The sequence below is a fragment of the Phascolarctos cinereus genome, unplaced genomic scaffold (genome assembly GCF_003287225.1).
Source record: "Phascolarctos cinereus isolate Bilbo 61053 unplaced genomic scaffold, phaCin_HiC Scaffold_5;HRSCAF=322, whole genome shotgun sequence".
Taxonomy (NCBI): domain Eukaryota; kingdom Metazoa; phylum Chordata; class Mammalia; order Diprotodontia; family Phascolarctidae; genus Phascolarctos; species Phascolarctos cinereus.
In genome coordinates, this window is record NW_027555958.1 from 66,415,170 (window position 1) to 66,443,015 (window position 27,846).

A 27,846-nucleotide genomic window follows, 5' to 3' on the forward strand; every position below is an offset into this window, starting at 1 on the left:
AATGTTTGTTGGATTGGGGGAAAATGTCTCTTCTTTTAGCTTGGTAGAATTTGAAAGGAGATTAATTGAATTAAAAAGTTCTTTCCTGTAATTATGCTACAAGGGGATGTCAGGGGATGTGTTCAGCAGGATATATATCCTTGAACAAACATAAAATCAAATTGACTTCACTGTAAGAAAAACTGGCTCTTGAAATCGTCAGAAGTCACTTCTTAGGGGTTTGACTTCTGACTGTATGAGGGAGGCTTGTTCCTTTACACCATCATTTAGCTCCTTTTGACCCTTTCACACACTGTGGTGCCCATCTACTGAATGCCTGTGAGTATATTATTGGGGTTCCCTATTCTTAGCACTTCTTTACAGACTAGTTATGGATCCCCCCCCCATCATAATTCCTTAGAGTAAGTCTACTACTTTCCCTTTCAAGGGCATTGATTCAAGCCAAGGTATGTCTACTTGTATAACAGCCAGAGGAATTCAGCCCACGGATTTAGAAAACATGAAGGAAGACTATTCCTAACCATCTCAGATTCTTTGGTTGAAAGAGCTGTTTCTCAAAGTTATGAAAGTTTGAAGATGTGACTAAAAGGTGTGGCTTGACAGACTCATTTAGCATCATTTTCCATCTTTTAGGGCCAGCATCAATCATCAATCCCCTGAGCTTTCAATACTTTGGAAGATTAAAGTGACACAGGAAAAACTCCAAGAAACAGATAAGACCACCATTGTGGGCATTTGCTTCAAGTAAATCGCATCTTCAACTTTGGTTGTGTCCAGTTGTATGTCAGCATCAAAAACTTCATAGTATCATTATATGGATTTTTATTTTCTGCATTTGAAAACTAATAAAGGAGAGAGGAATGTCCAGAGAACTGGACAGAGCATCAAGTTTAACATAACAGTGATGCTGACTGGACTTGCTAGAGAAGAAAGAGTACTGAGGAAGGAGGAAAGGGTCATTATTTTATTGTTTGGCCATTTGCACATATATCTGAGACACAAACATCATTCTTAAATGAAATTATTTCACTTAATTGGATGAGTGACTATGTAATCCATCTAATCAAATAAAATGGGCAGGTATAAATGAATTGTGTTCTCTATTAATTTATTTGTACATATGTACATACATCTCTATCTATCTAGCTATCTATCATCTCCGGCATGTAGCATAGTAGCTGGCACCTAATCAAAATTTAATAAATTCTTCTTAGTTGATTGATTAATCATGGAGAAAATACACAAATCATTATGATTACAGATCTATTAGATTATTAGAACATACCAACCAAAGAGACCCAGTAGGAGATGCTTTTTGGGAACAGATATATGCTCTACCAAGGGTACCTATGTCACATCAGAAATAAAAGCCAAATTATTTCTATGCGGTATGAGAAGTAAAACATTGTGGGGACACAAAGAAAGACAAATTTCTGTTAGATATATTCCCTCCTGCATCTCTCTCTATTTTATTTATATCTTAGTTAAAATAATTTTTAGCTCAAACATGATGTTCTCTTTCTTCTACTCTTTAGATCCACATTAAAGAGGACTATGTTAATTGAAATACTTCCAAAATTCAGAAGTAAATGTCATGTTATAGAATAAGGAAGGCTATTTTACTTACTTTATATGTTAAAAAGTCTGGCATTACAGAATAGACAATAACAAAAAACCAGGTGACTTTATCATGACCTTTTTGGACAAATGCTTGGCAATTTAAGGCATTAAAGATACAGATATTTATGTGTCTCAAACTATACAGCAAAGTTTGGAATGACTATGTCTCAATCCCTGTCAACATATAGCTGATCCAGAATACGAGCTGCAGGACAGAGATTTTTAACCTTTTGTTGGTACGTATACGTGTGTCATGGACCCCTTTAGCAGCCTACTAAAGCCTATAGAAACATTATCAGAATTATGTTTTTAAATGCATAAAATAAAATACATAGGATTACAAAGGAAATCAATTATATTGAAATTAAAATGTGATTTCCCCCCCCCCCAGCCCCAAGGTTGTTCATCTCCTGATGAACATCTCCACTGGTGCCTTGATAGTCTATTAGCCCCAGGTTAAGAATCCCTGCTCTGGAAGACTATTAGGGAAAGGGAACCAGTCCTGGGATTTCATTACAGGGAATTGTTGGTGATGAAACTACTACCATTGTAGAACCAATTTATAGTCTTAGATGCCTAGAGCCCTGAGAAGAAATTAAGCAAGTTTCCCAGAACCTCAGAACAAGTATGTATCACAAACACAACTTAAATCTAGGTCCTTCTGACTCTGAGGCCTACTCTCTATCCACTATTTCAAGACACTTGAAAAACAAAACAAAACAAGACAAAATAAACATCATGTAGCCAATATATCCTTGACTACATGAATTGTGTAAATATTGTTGTGATTTTAAGAACCTCATTTATTGCTTCTTTCATTCTATTTACAATGGTGCCAGGGATGTATGAGGCTACCAAGGGAACCACTTGCATCAATATGGAAGCCATGATCTCCTTCCCATCTCCTAGCCACAGCATCCCCACTCAGGATTACAATGGTTCCCTTTGCCTGTTTCCAGGATTGCGAGACAGCGGACATTCTAGGCAGTATGGCTGATGAACATAGTTAGACAAGAAACCCACCTTTCCTCCGTATCTGCCACCTGGAGTCAGTGGAGTTACCACACCTTTGTCCCGTGGCTGTGGACTAGGATTAGAGAACCTCCCCAGCCCTCCCCCTTATGCCAACCAACCTTTCATTGTTCTCAGGTGTGGGGACAGGTGTTCGAAGAGCTTTGCACTGGTACTCCCTAGCTTCTTCGCCACCCATTCCCCTTCTGCCGGGCTTCCTAAACTTTTTCCACTCACGCAGCGCTTATTAAACTGCGGACTCACTTAATGCACAGCCTCTACCCTCCAAATAAAGCAAGAGAGAAGCAAAATTGCCCATCTCTTCTCGGCTAGCTCCCTTAACCTTTCTTCCCGCCTCCTCAATGACTCCTTGGCTCTGCATGAGAAGAACCTAATGGGATCATTCAAAGATCCCAGTTTAGTTAGTCCAACCAAATCCATGTCCCAATTTCTTCTCAACACTCTTATCTTTTTAACTCGTGGACTCTGGACAGCCCAAGCATAATCTCCTTCATCTACTCTTCCCTGTTCCCAGTAAAATCTTGGGGGGGGGGAGGAATGAGCCCCCTCTGCCATTCAGAGCTGTGTGTGTGTGTGTGTGTGTGCGTGCCGGGCCAATGTAGCACATCTGCTCCTGCCTCTCCGCCTTCCTTTTCTCGCTGTCCCTGTCCCCCTCCTCTCTTTCCCCCTTTTCCTCCCCTGTAGATGAGCCGCGAACAAGTAGACCAGTAGCAGTTCCTGAGTACAGAGGCTCCTTGCAAAACTCCTGGGGCTCCTGCCCTCTCCTACAATTCCTTTCATTCCCAAAGTGCTTGAACCATACAGACGCCCTCCCTATCCCCCTCCCATTTCTTCTTGGGAGTTTGGAAAGGGGAGGGAAGTCTGGGCGGGGGTGTGTGTGTCGGGGGGAATAGGTGGGCTGGGCCAGCCTGGAGTAGTGACTCTCAGTCAAAGGGATGGAAGGCGGGCTCGGGGCTGCCAGGAGACGCGTTTGATTGGATTGTGACCTACAGTCCGCTTGTCAGTTTTGCCTTGCGGGGGTCAGGGGGTGGGAGGAGGGAGTGAAGGGGGCTGCCTGGTGCCTCTCGGCCGGCCCTCTGACGGGATGAAGCGTTTCGGGGCATGCAGTGCTCTTCGCCTTTTGATTAAAGCCCCTCGTCTGCCTTCAGTCTGAAGGCTGGGCGCCGAGGAGGACGGATCAGAGGGACCTGATCTAGCTTGGCCATTCATTGGAGAGGGAGAAGAAAAAGGAAAGAGCAGACAAGGAAAGAAACTACCACCACCAACTAGCACCCCTCTCAATTTTTTTGAATTTTTTTTTTCCCTCTCGCTCCCTGATGGCTGTGTAGCAATCATCCCTGGGGATAGGTGGAAGGGACGAAGTGGGTAGAAAATTGCAGCTTCGTGGGTGCCGGTTACAGTTGTGGACCCTGACCGATCCTGGAGATGGAGCGTTGGTCCACAAGGTGGAAAACGAAAAGGTGGCTTTGGGACTCCACGATAACCACCTTCGTCGCAATAACTTTCATCTTCCAAGCTGCAGAGGTCAGAGGAGGTAAGAGAAGCAGGGAATTTGGGGGGAGGGGTGGGTTATGGCTCTTTATTCCTCTCTTCAAATTGAGCTAAAGCCTGTAGTTGCTGCCTGGTTAAGTGGGAAGTTGGGGCTGGAGGGCATCAGATGGGATTGGGGGTGGGGGGAGGGAAGGAGAGTACAGGAGAAAGGAGCAGTAAGGAGCCAAGAAAGAACTGTCAGACAACTAGCCGGGATGCTACTTGCTTTACTTTTCAGTCCAGCTGTCTCCACCTGGGATGACCATCCCACAAATCTCTAGGTGCTTTGAAAGGAAGAGACTGACTGCCTCAGGGACGCAATAGAGTTGGGTGAAACTTTTATTTCAGGATGTGTTCCTTTGAACATTTTGACGCAGGTTCACATTGAAGAAAATTTAAAATAAAACTCTTGTGTGTGCGTGTGTGTGCGTGTGTGTATAAGAGAGAGAGAGAGAGAGAGAGAGAGAGAGAGAGAGAGAGAGAGAGAGAGACAGAGACAGAGAGACAGAGACAGAGAGAGAGAGACAGAGACACAGAGAGACTTTAGACTGGACCTTGACAACTTTCCCTGTCTCGAATAAAGTAAGGAAAACGTGTTGCCATTTGGTGATGTGAGACAGGTGGAGACTGGAGGAGTGAGTATTCAGGCATCTCCAGATTCAGGAAACTGGCATTTAGTGAAAACGTAAAAATGATTTTAAAAGATTCTTGTTAAAAAGGATTTCTTAAACAAAACTTAGGGTCCCAAACAGAGCAGTGCGCACTCAAAAACTTTACGATCCTCCTCCCGCTTCTATTAATTAGACCATCACCCTCATACTCATAATCCCCCAATATTGGAGGTGCATTTCTCCCTGAAAACGAGGAAAATCAGCAGGAAATTGGGGCTAGGAGTGAGGGAGCGGGGAAAGCATGAGTGGATAGTGAAGGGGAGGGGGTACACTAGGATGGTGAGGGGGAGGAGGAGAGGTAGGGGGGAAAGTTCCTACGTGGCAAAACCAACAATTCAATGACAGGACCTACTCAGAACACTTCAGCCTTGTCTATGAAGAAGGAAGCGAGAGCTATGGTCCCTCCCCCTCACTCGCCCGCCCCCCTCCCCAGCTCCCCGCCTTTTCCCTGGCAGGAGTGGTCCGTTAGGTGTCCTTGGACATGGCTAGCAGGGTTCAGTTCCTCATGTGGAGTTAAGTGAGAACTGATCCCAGTAGAGAGCAGATAACAGAGAGCAATCCCAATCTTTTTGGGGGGGGGAGGGGAGAAAGATCCCGAGAAGGATGGAAGGATGAGGAGGGAGAAGGATGAGCCAGGAGGGCTGCCCTTGCCCATATCCCTGGAGGAGGGAGCAGCACGTGTAAGAGCCCCGATTTAAACCCAGATTTCAGGGCTCCAGCAGAAACCTGGGATCCTGGCCTAGAGTCTTGGCTGTAATAACGTTGTGCTTCCACAAGCAATACCCAGCTGTTGGGCTCCTGGAGGCGCCCCGTCTGCACTCCGTAAAACAGCTGTGAAATGTAGCTCTGCATTTGTATGTGTGTGCATGTATACACACACATACACATGTATACATATATGCACGTACATACATTCATACATGAACACATGATCTGGTTTATTGCCTTCGACTTCACTTGGTTACTATGCAGTGCTGTGTATCACTCCTCTGGAGTTAAAGAGATTGGGCTTTGGTGAATCAAGCTTTTGGCCAGCGAGAGAGACTTGGGATCTTCCAAAGGAATTTTACAAAGAGTGAAGAGACTTACTCCATCATGGTGCCACATTTTCAACAAAAAACGTAATGGAGAAAATTTTAGCAGCGCGGACCGTCAAAGTTTCCTTCGGGTTATTGCTTTCTGTACCTGGTCATCAGTTGGGTACTGTCAAAGCAGTTAGCAGCTCTGCCCCCTGCTGGTTTTATTTACCAATTAGGGTTGAGGCGTCTACCCCTGTAAATGAGCTCTCACTAAACCAGTCTAAGAAAGGTGATATTGGAGAATATAGGACTTAACTCAACTAAGGCATTCAGAACAGATCTTTTCCCTCCCACTCCCCATCCCAACATGTGGCCTAGAATACCACAAATTACAGCCTTTGATTAAAAAGAAAGATTTCATGAAAGCAAGCTAGCAAGCCTTTTTTCACTGTAAAAGCATAGCTGAAACATAAGCTCTGGCCACATCTTTGTGTGAATTCAGGGACAGTCAAACTGAAGACACATGTGCTTATTTATTCTATTTAGACTTAATTTTCTTTGTCAAGTTCTAAGATTAGAATGAAATTTAGTTTTTCAAAGTCCTCTCTTATCTTTCCTACCCCCACCCCTTTTCCTATTTACCTATTTACAGAAGCACACCTTCTGCCTACAATCTTTGTGGGGAATTTATTAAAAGAGGAAAAAAACTTTCCTGTCTTTACAAAGCAGATAAATTCAAGATTAGAAAATTACAGGGTTAAGATTTAGTAGGCTCTCTATCTGTCACTTGATGAAATGTCTTGAAGTTAACATAATAGTTTAGTGGTTTTTTGTATGACTTTTCTATTGATTTTCGAGATTTGCTAGCTACTAATTGCCTAAACTAGTGCATGTACTTTATACTTACCTAATCATAATCTTTTAGTCAGACATCCTTTTTTTTAAACAAATATTCAAAGATAACAGAAAGTAGCCATTAATGTCTGAACCACATTTACCAAATAAATAGTAATGAAAAAGTAAACCACTGTTGGTGAAAGGATAGACACCCTAGTGGGCAATGCTAATGTTAGCCTTTGGGTTTTGAGCTCAAGTCAAAATGGTGGAATTGTATACCAACTTTTAATAGAAACACTATGACAGCATCATTGTATGGAACCTGGTAGCTAAACTTGAGGAAATTTTAGAACAGTGGGTACCTTCTTACAACTTGTAAGGCCCTCTTTTTAAACTGTTGCATTGTTTTCTTTTTTATATTAAAAAAAACACTTAGAAGAATACCCTGTGTAAGAGCAAGAATTGTTTTTTTTTTTCAAATGTTCCTTAGGAACTCAAGGTTCCTTACAGTATGGTAGAAAGGTCTGGGGAAAAGAGATGGATGGGGAATGCATGACATGAAGTTAATAATTTTAGTTCTAATTTACTCATTACTAATTTTTTTTTACTTCATAATTCCTCATTCCATCATTTTTAGGGATTTTTTAAATATGACTATATTTACTTTTAGAATACTAATGTCCTTCCTGGTATTTACTTGCATCAATGGCTAGTTTTTTTTTTAATTTTTTTTCTTTTGGTAAAGCAGTGTAGGTAAAGTAACAATAATGATTCATGAATTATACAATTATACACACGCAATTTTTTGGGGTCATTCTTCTGTTCTTATATGTATAGGAATGTGTGTGTTCTTTTTAGAAAATGTGAAATTGTGTTTATGTTTCTCAACTGAATCCAGTCTATACTTTTTAAAATAATGTATGAATGGGTTTTATATTTATTATATCATTCTTTATGTCAAGTTAAACTATTTCATCTTCATATATCTTAGAGTTAAATTTATTATCCAGTAGTAATAGAAAATAGTGGGGCTGAGTCAGTTCCATGTTTATTAGAATGATAATATTCAAAGGTTAAACTCATTAAAATGAAACAAAAATGAAGATCTAAGCTTATCAAATTTATAGGAATTTCCTCCCCTCCCAAGTGTATGCATAAATCTTAGTAGTCCCTGCTGAAGATTTTTTTGAGTCCCAGGGATCAGCAGGTGAAATGGTCCTGTCTTCTTCAGGATATCTATCTATATCTATATCTATCTATATCTATATATCTATCTAGATGTATCTAGATATATCCATATCTATATCTATATCTACTATATAGATATAGATATCTCTCTATATACACACATATACATATGTACACAGACATATACATATACACACATACATATACACATATGTATGCACACACACACATTCATATTCTGATCTTGCTAAGAGAGCTTCAGGAGTTTGCTTAAAAGAATGCAGTTAAGATTATGATCATACTTCAAACTATCAATGCCATATATACTAGAGGATATTCATACTGACTCTTTTCCCATATTTTTTGCAAGGTGTTATTATAGCAGAGAAATGAAGCCAAATTGGCTGCCTTATTTGAAGAATCTTTCTGCATAGTTATACATGTTAAGTTCAGTGATATGCATATAAGGTAAATGTGACATAGGCCATTTTACCCTAAAATGTCCTGTCAATGAGCTCTTAAGCTAAATATTTGTACTCTGACATGACTCATTATTTAATACCTTAGTACTTAATTTTAGATTAAGTAAAAGCCACAAATATTTACTGAGAATCTACTATGTGCAAAGCACCATGAATACTTTTAAATAAATGTTGTACAAAATGAATGTTGAGAAAAATATGAAATCTAATAAACATAAATTATACATAAATATATTCATACACATTAGTTAGAAATTATTTAATTAACTTTGATTCCAGCATGGCTACAATTAAAATAGAAAAAAACCACAACATTGTTGCAGCTAAGCTATCCCTAAAATACACTGAGGCAAACATGACTCCTTTTCAGATTGGGAGTTAGGATTTCTATCTGCCAAAAAGGACTAAGAAATTGGCTTTCTTTTCTCAGGAAAGCTCCCTCCTTTTCTGAGGAAAAAAAATCCTCTTAACACTGGTTAATTTACTGAGGTGCTGCCTAGTTAAGTGATAATGAGCTCACTCAAACTAAATCAAGCTTGGGAGACATGGGTTGTGCTGTAAAAAACAGAGTCTTTTAAAGAGGAAAGAGATTTATTTGCCTTTTGATTGTTGAGATGAGAAAATGAGCTTTTTTTCCCCATTGGTTTAGTTAAACATGGATGAGAATCTAAAATACTATTAGAAATCAGGTTTTAAACACTGGGTTAAAATGTGCAATTTAATGAAAAGATTTGATTCATTCAGAGATTATGTATTTTTAAATGTAAAAAGTCTAAATAGTTCAATACCTATATTGTACAGATGAGGAAGCAGTATGGTAGAGTGTGAAACTAAGATTCAGACCTAGATTCATTTCCACCCTCAAGCACCTATTACTTGTGTGGCTTTGGGAAAGTCATTTAACTTCTGTCCAGGTGGTTCAGTGGACTTGGAGTCAGGAAGAACTGAGTTGGATCCTGATCTCAGACACTTGCTAGCTGAGTGACCCTGGGAAAGTCCCTTAATTTCTCTCTGCCTCAGTTTCCTTATCTATAAAATGGGGATAGTAATACACCTATCTCCCTTGATTGTAAGGATAAAAATGAAATATCTGTAAAGTGCTTTGCAAACCCTAAAATGATATAAGTGCTGTTATTAGTTACTGTTATTATTATTATTACCATCATACTATTTCCTCTATCAAATGATGGGGTTAGATTTAATGACTTGTAAGGCCCCTTCTGGTTATAATGAAATTTGGGAAAATAAGCCTATTTGAGTTATTTTTATGATTTACATAAAAAAAGGACTGAGGTTTAAATCCCAGGTCTACCACATGACAGCTGTGGTACTTTAGACAAATTACTGAATATCTCTGGTCTCATTTTCTTCCTCTATAAAATGAGGAGATTGGATTTGATGATAGACAGCTAGGTGGCACAAAGGATAGAGATCTGAGCCTGAAGTCAGGAAGGGCTGAATTGGATTCTGGCCTCCAGAACTTATTAGTTGTGTAGTCTTGGGTAACCTCTTCCTGCCTCAATTTCCTCAAATTTAAAATGGGGATAATAATAGCACCTACCCCTCAAAGTTGTTGTGAGGATCAAATGGTATAATATTTATAAAGCTCTTGGTATAGTGCATAACAAATAATAGGAACTTAATAAATGCTTTCTTTTTTTTTAATTTTTAGGCAGTTGGGGTTAAGTGACTTGCCCAGGTTCACACAGCTAATAAGTGTTAAGTGTTTGGTCTGAGGCCTGATTTGAACTCAAGTCCTCCTGACTTCAGGGCCAGTGCTCTATCCACTGTACCACCTAGCTGCCCCTAATAAATGCTTTCTTAAATGACCTCTGATATCCCTTATTGTTTTAAAGGTAGAAACTATTAGACCAATATTCAGGCTTTATGAATAATATATATGAAAGGCCCTTGTATATGCATATACATGTGGGTGTATGTATGTATGTCTATAATTTAGTTGGATGTCCAAATCTTACCTAAGTTTGTTTTTAGTTTAAGAGAGGTTCCTATTTTAAGAAGACAAATCAAAGCCCAACATTTAGTAAAATCTAGCTTATGGGAACCATAGAAATGAAGACAAAGACTATTTAAAATCATTCATATGGCTACTTTTTTCTAAATTTTATGCATATTTCTATTTTGGTATGAAATAGAATTTTTTAGGCAGTTGGGGTTAAGTGACTTGCCCAGGGTCACACAGCTAGTAAGTGTCAAGTGTTTGGTCTGAGACCGGATTTGAACTCAGGTACTCCTGACTTCAGGGCCAGTGTTCTATATGGTGCGCCACCTAGCTGCCCCTACCAATGTATTTCTAAAAGATTATGTTTATTGCTGTTGTTTAGTCATTTCAGTCTAATCCAACTCTTCATGACCCCATTTGGGGCTTTCTTGATACTTCTCCAGCTCATTTTACAGATGAGGAAACTGAGGCAAGCAGAATTAAATAACTTGCCTAGGGTCACACAGCTAGTAAGTAGCTGAGGCCAGATTTGAACTTGGGTCTTCCTGACTCCAGGATTGGTTCTCAATCCACTGGGCCACCTAGCTGCCTGTAAAAGATTGTACTGCAACTAAATGGAAAGTATTTTATTATATTTACTCATATATTTGCTAATAATCTTAGATTCAATACATAATATGCACAGTTAGCTTTAACACCTCTCTTACAGTTAGACTAAATGTTTTAAGATGATGAATGTATTCAATTCAGTAGACAGTTATTAATTGTATCCTATATGCGGAGCACTGTGTGAAGTACTTGGTGACATTCAAAGTTTAGACAAAACCTGATTTAGATCCTTGTGAAACTTAGTCTTGTAAGGGGGTAATTCACAGACATGGTACATTACATTATACTACATGTATCACAGATCCAACACAGGTCAGATTCTTAGGGACTAAAGGAATCAGTCAAGGATACACGGAGGGAATGGTATGTAGGTCTACTTGTCAACTTAAGAGTTGATGGATATTTCATTTATTCAGGACTTTTTTACTTACCTTCACTCAATAGAATGCCATGTTATTTGCAACACTGATGATGGCCAGCTTTTAATGAATGTTTCCTGTTGTGGGATTTGGAGGAAATGATGAAAGAGAGAATTAGACTTTCATTTTTGAGTAGCACGGTATTTTACAGGAAAAGCATTTGCATGAGCCAGTATTTCCACGATTGGTGACTTTTCAGCTGAAAGGAACAACCTCATTATTCTTAGAACAAAGTATAAGGTCTCATAGGAATAACTAAAGTTTATACTTAAAGATCTTAGGTACTTTAGTCATATAAAGGGCCTGTGATAAGTACTAAAAAAAAAATAGTCATCCATCATGTGTATTTTATTAGCACAGTAAGGGGCAGAATTCCAGAAGAGAAGGAAATGATGATAATCGTTATGATCAAAAGTCATTTCATAATTATATTATGAATATACTTAATTAGTGCTTGTTGACTGATAGATAATAATGATAACAACAATAATAACTGGCATTTCTATAGCCCTTTAAAATTTGAAAAGAATCTTATTTTTTTCCCTCATGATGCCTCCCTGAAGTAGGTATTATTTGTTTTATTTTTTTCCCATTTTTATGGATGGGGAAACTGAGGCATACAGAGGCTAAGTGACTTACTTGCCAAGGTAATGTAGTCCCATAAGTTTCAAAACAGGATTCAAACCCAGATCTCTGTTAGTTACACACCTAATGATCTTTCAACTATGAACGGCCCTGGGGGGAGTCCAGGGGCTACATGGGACATAGGCAAATAGCCACATTGCAAGTTGGCTTTCACTTTTACTCTTGCACTTCCCTCATTTCCTATTGGGGAAACATGACCTGACTGAGGGAGTGGTGAGAGGAAGTGACACTTTTCATTTCGACCACAGCGTTTTGTTCCTTAGGCAAGAAAAATGTATGCAGAAGTTCTAAAGGGATGCTGTGTTCCCTCCATCCTATTACACAGGATGGAAAAACTTTAAAACTCCCCATTAGTGGACAGCTAAAATTACATCAAGTAGCAGCCCAAAGTTGAGATATTTTCTTCTAATTGTAACTTATAATTTCATCCAAACCTTAGTGCTTTTGAAAGCTTCCTGCTGTTTTAAAATATTTATTCCACCTACATGCAAACTGTGACAATTCTGGCTATCTGTAGAATAATTAAATCTCCACCCCCCTAACCCTCTGCTTTTAACAGTAACAGATCTCAACACAGTTATTAATAGTTTCTAGAAGAGTCAAGAAAAAGAAAGAAAAAAATTAAAAGACTAATATCTGCTGTTTCTCAGGTGAAGTCTTTGGCCTACTACTTCTTTTGGCTAGTACTTCTTTTGCCATTGGCTGATTACCAGACGTGGTGTTATCTAGTAAACTAAACTCTTTGCTTGCTGTGCATGGAATTAGAGACAGTGCCATTAATTTAAGAGAAAGAGCACAGAGAAAAGAAAGGTTATCATATTTCACAGTAAGAGACCTGCTTAAATGTGACTGGACAATTGAGAACTAAAACAAACCTGTCTAAAAGTACTTTAGCACAATCATCTTTTGCAATCCTTTCAAACCCTCCTTTTTTTCCTTAAAAAAGTATTTCTTTCTTATTTTGACCAAATTTCATTGCTTTTGAATGGCTTTGTACAGTACAGGCAAATGAAGGTCTCTATTCATAAAACTTTTACAGTACAGAGAGTGTCAGAGGAAGCTTCCTCTGTCTGGCTAGTAAACTGACATCCGGACTTGAATGATTCTTGAGCTCTGAGAGGTAGTTAGAATTCTTCCCATATGCAGATTTTTGTATTAGAATGATGACCAGAACTGAGTACCAGTCACACCCAGTTGCGGAAAAGACAAAACATTCTTACATACTTTCTGTATCCAGATGTTACAGAGAAGAGAAAGCTGTAGGTATTAACACAGTGTGTGGCCTTATCCTGATCCCCTTTCCCTTTTTAATGAAGTTCCCCTATCTAAACAAGTTTACTGTTTCAAGACTGGCTGACACTTTTCCCTTTGTGAGATGATACTGGTTCTAGTTTATCTACTTCAAAGAAAGGAGAACAAATTCAGTAGTAGTTCATGCCTCTCTAGTCACTAGGCAGCTGGCTGCTGACTGCCTTTTCTCTTCTCTTACCAGTCAAATATCCACCCAGGTGACATCTAGATAATGTGGAGCAGAGAAAGATGGAATGCTAGGAACACCCTCACCATGATCCCCTTAGAAGGATCTATATTCAATTCTTTTTTTTTTTTTTTTTGCTGAGGCAGTCGGGGTTAAGTGACTTGCCCAGGGTCACACAGCTAGAGAAGTGTCAAGTGTCTGAGGCCAGAGTTGAACTCAGGTCCTCCTAACTCCAAGGCTGGAGCTCTATGTACTGCACCACCTAGCTGCCCCCATCCATTCTTTCTTTAAAGAAGCATTAGAGATAGAATTCTTCTAGCTTTCTTCATCTGGAAAATAGTTTTGTTTCTTTTTTCCATAAAACATTGACTACTCTTTATTGGATGGCCTCTAAAGTGTTTGTTTTGCTAAAAGGTAGTAAATGAAAAGAAGAAAAGCAATAATACAAAATAAAACAAAATAACTGTGGATAACATGACAAATAAATGACTCATTAAGATCAATAAATGACTAATTTAAAATTATTAAAGTTAATTCAAAGACTATAAATATGTAAATATGTGAGTAATAACGGGCTAGCTTTGTCTCATATGTATATACACATACATATGTGTGTATATACATATATGTATGTATATACACACATATGTATGTGTATATACATACATGTATACACACATATGTATGTGTGTATACATGTATACACACATACGTATGTGTATATACATACATGTATACACACATATGTTTGAGAAACTGGTATATAATAAATTGGGCTTGGAATCAGGAATACTACTTGGAATCAAACACTATTTCTAACACTAGCTCTGTGAGCTTGATCAAGTAATTTATTTATCCTAAAGATACCTGATAGCTCCCTAAAACTTATCTACTAAATCAGAAAATCCAGAGAATTTTTGACAATTACTACCTATGAGATCTTGGGCAAGATATTTAACTTTTTTAGATTTCATGGTCTTCATCTGTAAAGTATGGTACAGAGAAAAGAATTCTGCTGCAAAGTCAGATAACCTGGCTTCCAGTTCTCCCCTTCTTAACTCATTTAGCCTTCTTGTGACTCATTTTCTTCACCTATAAAATAAATAGACTGGACTAAGTGGCTTTTGAGGTCTTTTCCAGCTCTAGATGTATTATTCTATGGGGACATTGAATTAATAACCTTTAAGATCTCATCAAACTCTAAAACTATGCTTCTGTCATCAAAGATGGAACTCGCAGAGCAAGATTATCTCAGACTGAGGCAATCAGATTTATCATCTATAAATGTGACTATTTTCAGTTATGTTAGTGTATTATATAATCATAGTATTATTGTCAAAGAGAATTAGGTAGTATAGTGGATAGAGCACTGAACTTGGAGTCAGGAAGAACTGAGTTCAAATGTTGCCTCAGGTATTTGCTAACTTGTGTGACCCTGGGCTTCACTCTCAGTCCATTTCTTCATATATAAAATGGGGATAATAATAGTATCTATCCCCCAGAGTTGTGAAGACCAAATACGATAACACATGTAAAGCACTTTGCAAACCTTAAAGCATTATATAAATGCTATTTGTTATTGTTATTATCATTACTTTAATAATATGATGCTCTAAGGTTTGCAAAGTGCTTTATTTACATCATTACATTTGCTATTCAAAGCCGTATGTTAATTTTTATATGTGCTATATATGTTTTAACTTTAACACGTACTAAAAATCTTGAGAAGCGTTGTATTATCATAGATAGCCATGGAGTCAGAAAGATCTGATTTTAAGAGCTGCCTCTAGCATGTACTGACTTTGTGACCTTGAGCAAAGCACTTTTTAACCTCTCATTTAACCTAATGCATCTTCAAGAGTTAGTATTTTCCTCAGTGCTTATTATGTAATAGCCAATAAGGAAATCGAGGTATTAAAATTAGAAGTGATCTACTTAGGTACAAATTATGTGATAGAGACAATATCATCACACCAGGATGCCTTGAAAGGATTAGTCCATGTATGATGAATGGTGATGACATATATATGTGTCTTCAATCCTACTCACTGGCATTTTAGGTGAACCACAGTCAGAGTGTATATTCTTTTCAATATTATGGGTGAAATCAATAATGATACTGAGATTTTAAAAAATATATAAGCAAATGCCATGATACTTTTTCACATAATAATTGTATGTTATCTTAAAGGCCTATAATTGATTCCTTGAGTCACCTAAGATCAGAGATCACAACAACCACCCACATGTAGAATTATGAAAGGGACATATATGTCCTTTGATGGCATTGCTATGGACTGATATCTTTATTTTTCTCTAATCATTCACAACTTTGAATATTGGAGTAATGGTATCACCTACTCCTTTGGAAAGGAATTATAATATACTAAGATCCCAGGGAAAAAAAATGACATAAATTTTTCTTGAGTTTTATCTCTGACACTTATTGTCTTAGGCAAATCATTAAATCTTACATAACTCATCTTTAAAATTGGAATAATGTGCCTATTTTAAGGAATGGTGTGAGGAACAAACGTGCAGTCAGGAATGAATTCAAAGCAGCTCTTCAATTTACTCTCTATCTGTGGTTCTTTCCCTTTTTACATAAATTGTAGCTGTCATTCAGATGCATATATTATTTCCCTTGGCCATGAAAATATGACCAACCACATTCAGTCAAGCTAGTGCAGTTGAAAAAAAGTGTATCTGGTGACGTGAGTTTGAATCCCAGTTCTACTACTTATAAGACATGGCCATGTCATTTAACTGCTTTGGACCTGTTTCCCCATCTGTGATATAAAGAGGGGAAAGGAATGAAAGAGGCATTTATTGGACACCTACTATGTGCCAGGCACTCTGATAAGTGCTTTACAAATATTTCATTTGATCCTCACAACAACCCTAGGCGGTAGATATAGGTATTATCCCCATTTTACAAATGAAGAAACTGAAGCAGACTGATGTTAGGTGACTTTCTCAGGCTCACAGGCTGGTACGTGTCCAAGGCTGGATTTGAACTTAGGTCTTCCTGACACCAGTTCTAGCACTCTATCATCCACTGTACCACTATCATTCTCTCTCTCTCTCTCTCTCTCATAGATAGATATAGATACACACACACACACCACACAAGCATGAGGGGGTGGTACTTGATGACCTTTGTAAAAGGTACTGTTTGTACCTTAGTTTTGTAAAAGTGCTTTGCACAGTGCTTGACACATAGCCTCTATATAAATGCTTATTCTCTTCCTTATAATGTCTCTTCCAGCTATGAATCAATAATCTATGACCCTGTCATCCCTTTCAGCTATAAATTCTATGAATTATAATATGCTTAGCCTGACAATATGGCAAATTTAGTCAAACTTGGTATACATACACACATATGATGTAGGAAATCTTGGCTATTGCACTGTGCCTTTCAACATCAATTCTCTGGGGAGCTTGGGCAGCTCTACTGTGAAATATATGTAACTATATGGTGGAAGATAATTGCGTAACGACCGGGCAGGCATTATCTTGCAGTGAGGTTGAGGCTGGAATTCTTGTGAGGTCGGTATAGGCTTCTTCACTGCTAGGAGAGGAAATGCCAGTGCTGAGAGTGTGGTAGTAGCTGAGCAGAGTGGAAACTGCATTAAGAGCAGTAAGTAGCCCAAAACAGATGGTACAGATAATAGAAGAATAAGAATTTGGAAACTAAACAACAGAAGGCCCAGACAGTCACACTTGGAGATACATTGTCAAATGAAGAAATTCCTATCTTTGGGGGTCTTTTGATTGAGGTATGGAGTGTGCCTCCAAAGTACCTAGATGGTAAACTCCTTGAAGGCAGGTAGTATTTTTATTTTTACCTTTCATCCCCATCCCTTAACACATTGCCTGTCATCTATTAATCAATGTTGGTGAATTTATTGAAGTTTTATAGGAGGGAACACCCTAACAGGAATTGAAACTTGGATATCAATCTAATTGTGATATCTTGTGTGGACTATAAAGTCAGATGTTTTATATAGTGAATTTGGTGCTTCAGCAAGGTATGCAAAATAAAAAATAAAACCCTACTCTTATACCTTGTAATCATGACAAGTGACCCCAGATTCTCTAAAGCTATGCTAACAGAGCAAAGCTCTGACAGGTTTTACCAAGCTTGAAAGGCATAAAGTATTGGCATGATGATGGATTGTGCATTTGTTGTCTGAAGACCAGCATAGTCAAGTTCAGGGAAGCTTATTACCAGGTAAAAGGTGATAAATTATTTAGTAACAATTATTCTCATAAACAACAACATATATACTAAGTTGTAGTGGAACTTCAGTGAATCCTTAGTCATGCTGACCCAAAAAGGCCAAGGTCTCTCACTGCATCCAGGGCAATCTCCAGTCATTCTGATCTATATCTTGCCACTGGACCCAGAAGAAACTCCCAGTGAGGAAAATTCTTCTGCCAAGGCAGGTGTGAATTTGTTCTGTGAGTTATAGTCTTAGAAAGTTGTTTAGGGGAACTGAGAAGTTAAGTGATTTACCCAGGGTTACACAGGCAGTTTGTGTCAAAGGCACTACTTGAATCCAGGTCTTTCTGACTCCAAGGCTAGCTCTCTATCCACTGTGCCCGGCTGCTTCTCTTTCATACACATACACACATATGCAAATACATGCATGTATTTAGGCAGACAAGATTCACGCATACATACTCTTGGACTAACTCAATGGATTGCTCATCAAAATGCATGTTGTGGTCTGGACAACAGATAAAATTAATCAATTAGTGGGGTTTTTTTTCATATGTGATTGGCAAGACCATCTTTTATGAAGAGCCAAGGATTTAATTGAGGAGGCAGGCCCTATTGTACTTCTGTGCTTGATGCTGCTAATATAATAGCTTCCATAAATTATAACATCTGGAAGATCCTACCATCAAAATCATGGTGCTCTTTCAAAACACCCAGCGAAAATACATGTATTTGTTTCTGATGAATGATATCATATTGGGCCCTGTTCTCCATCTATATTACTTGAGAATACAGAACTATATGTTGTAGGGATAAAGCCCATTCTTCCAATACCCCAGAGTTAGTAGTATTATTATTAGCATTTACTATATAGCCTCTTTTCTCTACTTTCATGGGATTTTTGTTGTGAATGATTTCCCAGTATAGAATTTAAAACATTTTGTTATTAATAAATAGATTAGGTGAACTTTAAGGACTTTTCTGGCTCTAAAACTGATTCTGTAAATAGCAACAGTTCACATATTTGGATAAAGAGTTTCTGAAAATAGGGATTTGTTTTTATAATTGAAATCAAATGGAGAATTATAGATGTGATTTAGACAGCTAAAGAGAAAAAAGAGAGCATTTCTGCCTTATCTGGAAATTTTTGTTGATAGCATGTTTTAAGAGTAAATTTTTCCATTTGCCTCAATTCTTCACTTTACATGTATGGACACCACTGCTGTGTCTTAGGTCCTAACTACTAGAGCCTTAGGCATATTAATTTAAAGAAGAACACTCCGTGGGTTACTCATCTACTGTCCTAGCATTACTTGAGAAAGAGAAGAGAAATGACACAGTGCTTAGTGCTAAATTCCAAAAACAGCTTTGCCACTCCCCATTCACTGTACAATGATGAAATGGTTAGGATTGCTGGGAAGAAGATGGGGGTGTGGAGTTAGAGCTCAGGGACAGGAAGACAACTGTAGGAGATTGGAATCTGCCCAGGAACTACATGAGGGTGTCTGTTTTCAAAGACAGTTTATTTAATGTCCCTAACTCAAAGGCTTTAGTGTAGGACATAGGGTCATGTGGCCCTCTCTAGACCATGAAATGGATCAGAATAAGAATAATTAAAAGCCAAATTGCAGGGGTGTATTATAATTGATTTTAATGATAGTAAAAGTTTTCTTATCATATGTAACTATAATATTAATTTCTCACATAATCAAGTACACATTTGATGCATATTGGTGATTTTATTTCCACCAATATACATAGACAGGCCCTTTAGTTTTAAATTTTTTGACCATTTGGTTTGTTTTCTGAAACTGTACATTTTAATGGTCATAATGCCAATAGAAGGAGCACTTTGTTGAGTGAAATTAAATTCCTTAAGTTTCCAAAAATCCAGGCTGATGTTTCTTCCTGCATTTTTAAGCTAAACCACAACTTAATACCAAGCATTGCTTCAAATACAATGTGCGGTATAATAATCAAACACTATGACATTCTCCAAGATAGCAGTCAAAAGGCTCGATTTTGAGGAGGTTTTTTAAATTTTCTTCAATAATTTATTCTTAATTGGATAAACAATATTACATAGTAAACACTAATTTCTGATTGAAGATGCAATTTATTTAACTAACACTACTTGGAAAATACTCCGTAATAGGAGCTATGAAAAAATTCCTGTGCTCTGGAATAGCCATTACCTTTTAAGTAGACTTTAAGATTGTCTGCTTAAGGCAATGTGTAAACTGTCCAATTCTTCCATTATGCACTTTCCTTTGAATACAAAGATGACATAGGGTGCTGAGGGATATTATCAACTACACTGAAGGAAAACAACAACCACAGCAACACATTCAGGAGATTAAAGCCCAAGGGAGAAAAATGGGTGAATATGAAAGTATGACTTCTCTGAGACTAACCTCCTAGGATCAAGAGCTCTAAAGCTCAGAATGGGCTGAAACTGGAAAACAATGTTAAGGGTGACATCAGTCAATCAACAAGTGTTTATTAAATGCTCATTATGTATGAGAGGCACAGTGCTAAGTGCTGGAGCACACAAAGACAAATCTACAATAGTCCTTGTTCTCAAGGAGCTTATATTCTAATAGGGAAGACAACATATCAATACATGTAGCAGAAGGTGACCTTAGTGGGGAAGGCACTAGTTGGGACTGGGAAAGGCCTCCTGTAGAAGATGGTCTTTGACTTAATTCTTAAAGAAAGCGAGGGATTCTAGGAACCAGAGGTGAGAAATAAGAGCATTCTGGCAAAAGCTTGGAGATAGGAAATGGAAGGTGGTATGTGAGTAAAAGCAATTGGGTCCTTCTGGCTAGGCTATACAATGGAGGAAAGCAAGTAATGTACAAGAATACTGGGAAGACAGAAGTGTCCTAGCTGTGAAGAGCTTGAAATCCTTGACAAAAGACTTTATAGTTGATCTGTTAAGTACCAAGGAGCCTGTGGTGTTTGCGTATGAGGGAGTGGGTGGGGATTGATGAAAAAGTCATGCATAGGCAAGCATTAGGAAAACCATTATTCCAGCTATGTGGAAGAGGTACATTGGAGTGGAAAGAGTCATAGGAGGGGAGACAAATTAGAAGTGTACTGCAATAGTCCAAGGAAGAAGTCATGAGGGCCTAAACTAGGGAATTATCTGTGCAGCAAAAGAATGGACAGATGTGACTGCTGTCATATTCAGTGCTCTTTGAAAGATACTACTACTACTACTACTACTACTTCTACTACTACTACTACTACTACTACTACTACTACCACCTAGCATTTATGTAGCTCTTACTATGTTCCAGGTGCTGTGCTAAACATTTTCCAAATATTCTTATTTAAGAATGAAAATAATATAAATGTTCTCATTTGAGAATGAAAATAATACAAATATTTTCATTTGTCCCTCATAACAGTCCTAAGAAGTAGGTGCTATTATCCTCATTTTAGAGTTAAGGAAACTGAGGCAAATAGAGATTAATTGACTTTTCAAGAGCAACAATTCTAGTAAGTGTCTGAAGCTGGATTTATAATCAAATATTCTTGATTCCAGGCTCAGTTCACTATCCTCTATGTCACCTAACTGCCTATAATAATAACAGCTAGGATCTATGTAGTACTTTAAGTTTTGAAGACCATTTTATAAATATTAGCTCATTTTATCTTCATAACAGCCCTCGGTGGTAGATGCTATTGTTATCTTTATTTTATAGGTGAGGAAAATGAAGCACTGAGAGGTTAAGAGATTTGTCAGGGCTATAAAGTTAGTAAATATCTAAGCAGGATTTGATCTCTGGTCTTTCTGACTCTAGATCCGACACTTTATTAATTGTGCTACTTAGGTACCAGCACAGGAGAGTTATTGCCAAAAAAAAAAAAACCTAACACACAAAGCAAATATTGTCTTAATTTTTTTAAAGGAACAGAATAGAGTCTACATGAGCTTTGATTCCTTGGAAAAATCTAGAACACAAAATTAAATAGATTATTGGTAAACATCTTGAAAGGAAATGGTTATTACAAGGAGCCAATAGAGCTTTATAAAGAGTAGGAAATTAATCTAACTCCTTTTCTTTTTTCTTTTTTTAGAAATACAGGATTACTAAATTTGTAGATGAGGAGAGTAGTGTGGCTGTAGTTTGCATATATTTTAGCAAAGATGTTAATAAAGTATCTCTTACTATTCTTTTGGAGAAGATGACAAGCTATGGATTAGATAATGCAATCAGATCAATTCAGAACTGGCTGGATGGCCATTTTCAAAGAGTAATGTTAATAATTTGATGTCAATGTTACAGGAAGTCTTCAAAGGAATACTCCCAGTGATCTGTGCTCCGTGCTTTTTAAGTTTTTATCAGTGACTTAGATAAAGTTATAGATGGTATACTCATGAAATTTGATGATCACACAAAGCTGAAGCTGGGAGGTACATCTAAGATAGTGCATGGAAGAGTCAGGTTCCAGAAGGATCTTGATAGGTGAGCATTGGGCTTAATGTAATAATATGAAAGTCATTAGGGATGAATGTAAATTCTTTGTGCTCACATAAAAACAATCAGCTTCATAGGTATAAGATAAGTATAACATATACAGAGATTGTAGTGGCATCCAATCTCAATCTGAGTTAATAGTTTGTTATTGTAGCCAAAAACGTTAATCTCATCTTGTGCCATCTTAATAGGAGTGTAGTGGAGGACTAAGAAAGTGATGGGTCCCCTGTATTCTACCCTTGTAAGACCTCACCTGGAGTGTTATGTTTATTTCTCAGTGTCACTATTTAATAAAGGCAGTGATGAGCTAGACAGTGACAAAAAGAGGGAAACCAGGATGGTGAATGTGCTAGAGTCCATGTTATATGTGGGTCAACTAGTTGAAGGTTCTGGGGTATATTTAGCCTAGAGAAGAGAAAATATGTATGTACATGATAACTATCTGCAAATATTTGAAATACTGTCACCTGGAGAAGGAACTACACTTCTACATGGTTCTATACGGTCTCAGAGGATAGCAGGAGGAACAATGGGTGGGAATTTCAAAGAGGTGAATTTGGGCTCAAGGTTAGGAAAAATTTAATACTTAGCCAGAAGCAAACATTGGGATCAGTGGGCTGAGGGAAGATATCCCTACGAGATACAAGTCCCCCTAGAGTTATTGATTGTTCTGAGATATCCCTATTTCCCTTCTGTTGCTTATATGGCAGAGGAGAGGAGAGAGAGAGAGAGAGAGAGAGAGAGAGAGAGAGAGAGAGAGAGAGAGAGAGAGAGAGAGAGAGAGAGAATGAATTAGTCTTTAACAACAAATACAGTATAGTTTGAAAATATATATATATATATATACACATGCCATCTCTGTGGTTGAGGCCATAGGAGCAGCTCACTGATTGAGGGACCTGTAGAACTCCTATTTGTGAGGTTCTTTAAAATTAGATCATATGGTTAGTAACTGCTCATGAGTATCACTAAGTTAGCAATTCAGTAGCTTGTATTTTCCACCATATGTTATCAATAGAATCCATAATGCCATGTCAAATGTCTTCTTAACTGTTGCACTGAGGTCATTAAGGAAAGGGAAAAACCTAAAGGGAGCTTCTGGTGTTTCAGTTAGCATTTGGTAAAGCTGCTTCAGGCAATTTCTCCCACATCCTGTGCTTGTCAGGCTGAACTTTTAAACATATGTACAAGACTTTACATCTTTTCTAATAAGTTCTACAGGATCAGCTTTAGTCTATCACAATAGCTTACAGAAACATTTTTGAGGGCCTGATTTTTTCATCCTCTTTATTAGCTGTCCTTCTGATTTTTGTATCTTCTAAGTCATGAATTAAAAATGCTAAAAAGCAGAACAAAAGTCAGATTTCTGTGGCATCCCACTAGAGAAGCCAACTAGTCTTTCCTCCATTCCACAAGCATTTATTAAGTCTGTACAATGTCTGGAGGGAATACTGGGTTTGGGGGATAGAAAGATAAAAAGAAGACCAGCCTATATCCTTGAGGAAATAGTTTTCTATCGGAGTAGGGGAGGGATCCATTAATTGACATTTTTGATTTTACATAATGAGATACTTGAACTAGGGTTCCTTAGTGTTCTGTAGAGTTAGGTCATAGAACATCCATATAAAACAGAGGACTGGAATAACGACTGTGCTAGTAACATCATTGGTTTGGGGAATTCTTAGGAAACAACACTCATCAATACAGCTTTGTCACTTCTCTGCAACATATATCTTAAAGAATTACCTAGAGCATTGAGAAGTTACATGACTTGCCTAGGGCCACACAGCCAGTCTGTATCAGGCAGGAATTGAACCTGGGTCTTCCTGACATTGAGGGTAGCTATTTATCTCCTTTATCATTCTGAATCTCTTTAATATCTTAATAATGAAATTATATATTATTGTTATGATTCTTTAGAAGTCACCTAAGTGGCCCATTCCATATTTGCTCTGACATCTTGACACTCTCAGCAGTAGATCTGAAGGTTGCTTTAGGGCCAACTGCTGATCCCTTAAATGTTCTCAGAAAAAGTCTCCAAGTGTATGGGTTTATGCACAGATTGTTACATGTCCATTGTTGAAAGGAAATCAAAGCAGAAAATGTAAATGAAACATAAAATAGATGACAAATTCTATCAAATGAGATATGTATGCAAAGCACATTGTAAACTTGAAAGTCCTATAGCTATTTTAATTATTTTTTTCTTTCATTTTCCATTTTTTCTGGGTTTTTCTGGGAAATTTCATGCAATTTCCTGGAATATACTTACATTCTGACTCTTGGAATCACCAGCCCCCCCTTCAAGGCTCATTTTCATTGGTACCTCCTACACAGGCCTTTCTTTGATGTTTCTGCTGTTTAGTAATCTATCCTCCCAAACTTGAGGAAAGGGAATAAACATTAAGTATCTACTCTAGTCACTGTGCTAAGCACTTTACAAATATCTCATTTGATCCTCACAACAACCCTGGGAGGGAGATGCCAATTCTATCCACAGTTTCCAACTGAAGAAACTGTGAGGAATACAGAGGTTAAGTGACTTGCCTAGGATCACATAGCTATTAAGTCTGAAGTTGAATTTGAACTCAGGTTTTCTGTCTTTCCACTGTGCCAACTTACTACAATGTATATATTTTAAATTTATTTACCTGTGTATATCCCATTTTCTTACAGTAGAATATAAGCTCCTTGAAGATGGGAACTTTTCTCTTTTGACTTTTTATCACCAGGACCTAGCATTGTTCATGACAGTTAGTAGATACTCAATAAAGGAGCTGAATTAGATTGCTAAATTTTCTTAGTCTTCCAAAGTGGAAACCACAAAAGATGAAGAGAAATAATATTAATAACAATATAAATATTATATAAATGAATTAATACAGGTAGTATATAAAAAATATATAAGAGATAAAATTAGTATTGGGTCACATATAATTAACATGATTATATAATATAAAGTAGTATTTATGATATTTATTTAAATAACAGTAATAGCTAACACGTAAGACTTTAGAATTTTCAGAGCACCTTATATGCATTACCTCCTTTGATCCTCACAGCTACCAATAGGCAAGATGCAAGCTTTTAGGCCAAATAATTAAGCATGATTAAAATGATAATGATAATTATTTTACATTTACATGGTGCTTTAAGGTTTAAAAAGTATTTTTGTTACCACACTGTTAACCAGAAAATGTAAATATTATTAACTGTATTTTATAAATGAGAAAACTAGAGGTCAGAGAATTTAAATGGCTTATCTGAGGTCACACAATAAGTGGCAGACCTAGGATTCCATACTAGATCTTTTGACACCAAGGCCAGTTGCTTTTTCTATACCCCACTGAGTACTCTTCTCAACATATCTCATTTTATTATATGGAATTACTTTCACCATGGGACACCTTGATGGGATATGTGACTATAATGGACATTGCAATACAATTCTTTAAGAAGTTTCAAAAAGTTTGCATCATCAAAAAAAAAATGTATGTAGTGATGGTGGCTTACAAAGTAATTTCTGCAAGTTACTATCCATATTAATATACAAACGCTTAAAATGATATATAGATACACATACCATAATATATGTATTATTTATATTTATTACAATACATGTGGCAATTGATGGAAAGTGTAGTTGGGTATTGATGTATACTCCTATAATTCTTGCTGCTATGGAAGGAGAGGGTTAGGATAGTGGATTGTTCAGGTATTCTGAGCTACACTAGAGCTAAAGTTGATTTGGTATCTACACTAAGTCCTACACCAATATTGAAGTTCCTGTCAGTGAAGGGCCATTAAATTACCTAAGGGTGAGTGAAATGGTCCATGATGGAAAAACAGAGCAGGTCGAAGCTTCAACACTGATCAGTATTGGGATGGGGCCTATTAGTTGCTACTGCAATTCCAGTCTGGATAAGATAGGGAGACCCAATCTCAAAATAAATAAAATGAAATAAAAATATAATATGCAATTAAAAAAAAGTATTATTCTCTCTACTTTGTTGAATAGATGTGAGGGATTATGGTGATGGCATTTCCCTGGGCTAAAGCTATCCTGACCTTGCCCATAATGTCATTATTGATGTTGTCAAGTAGAGAAAATGCAAGATATCCTATGAAAAGAGTCTTTAAGGGTCTTACATATTGGTGTAATTATTTGATTTCCACATTGTTTCAATTTTAAGTAACTAATGAGACTAACAATGTAAGAGAAATATTACCTCCTTTATTAAACCTTTTCTGAATACTTTAATTAGAATTGACTTTTCTCTAGATTCTATAACATTATTATAACAGTCATTTGAAAATTACTCTATTCTTAAATGTCTTACATATAATGTTTATCACATTGTCTGATGCAGTAATCCTTGTTTCAAATTTATTGTTTATTTTAAACATTCCTTTTTAAAATTTTGGATTCCAGATTCTTTCCTTCCCTTTCACCCCTCCCTCACCCACCAAGAAGGGAAGCAAAATAATATCAATTAATTATACATGTGAAATCATGTAAAAGATATTTCCATGTTAGCTATATCAGAATAAAAGCAAAAGAGACAGACAGACAGAGAAAGGAAGAAAATTATACTTCACTTTGCCTTTAGAGTTCATCAGTTCTTTCTCTGGAGAAGAGAGAATTTTTTTTTTTTTATCATGAGTCACTTGGAATTATCTTGGCTCATTGCATTGATTAGAGTAGCCAAGTCTTTCACAGTTGATCATCATTACAACATTGCTGTTACTGTGCACAATGATATTCCAGTTCTTCTCACTTCACTTTCATCAGTTCATATAGGCATTGCCATTTTCTCTGCCTGAAATCACCAATCTTGTCATTTCTTATAGCGCAATGATGTTATATCGCAGTCATCTGCCACAACTCATTCAGTCATTCCACAATTGGTGAGCATCCCCTCAATATCCAATTCTTTGCCACCACAAAAAGAGCTGCTATAATATTTTTGTACATGTAAACCCCTTTCTTTCTTAAAAATCTCTTTGGGTTACAGATCTAGTAGTGGTATTGCTGGGTCAAAGGATATGCACAGTTTTATAGTCATTTGGACATTGGAGTTCCAAATTGTTCTTCAGAATGGCTGGACCAGTTCATCATTCCACTAACAATTTATTAGCGTACCAATTTTCCCTCCTCCCCTCCAGCATTTGTCATTTCTGATAGTTATGAGGTGGTACCTTAGAAATGTTTTATTTTGTGTTTTTCTAATCAATAGTGGTTTGGAGCATTTTTTCGTGACCATAAATAGCTTTGATTTCTTCTTCTGAAAACTTCCTGTTTATGTCGTTTGATCATGTATCAATTGGGGAATGACTCTTATTTTTTATAAATTTGATTCAGTTTCCCATAAATTTGAGAAATGAGGCCTTTATCAGAGAAAATTGCTGTAAAATGACAATTATGCCAATATTTCTAGATATTCAAGGTTTGGCTGATAGACCTGTGATCTCATTAATGTACATTTACCCTCCTATGATGCAGATAACAGGCCATCTATACCTACATATTTGGTATAATTTCCCTTATAAATCTCCCACAGAGAGTCAGTCACTGCATTATTCTGTAAGCTTTGCTCTCAGTCTCACAAAATTGCATGAATACTAATGGAAAACAAGCT

At 37.2% G+C, this 27,846-nt stretch overlaps 1 protein-coding gene across 1 annotated transcript in view; it reads left to right on the forward strand.

Annotated features, from left to right (window-relative positions):
• The first annotated feature begins 3,679 nt into the window (after positions 1–3,679).
• The window catches only part of COL11A1 (collagen type XI alpha 1 chain), a 284,803-nt gene continuing 260,636 nt past the window's right edge, over positions 3,680–27,846 (forward strand). Inside the window, 1 exon segment of the mRNA XM_021000146.1 lies at positions 3,680–4,186. Within this exon segment, the coding sequence (XP_020855805.1) occupies positions 4,078–4,186 (109 nt within the window). The 5' untranslated portion in view covers positions 3,680–4,077.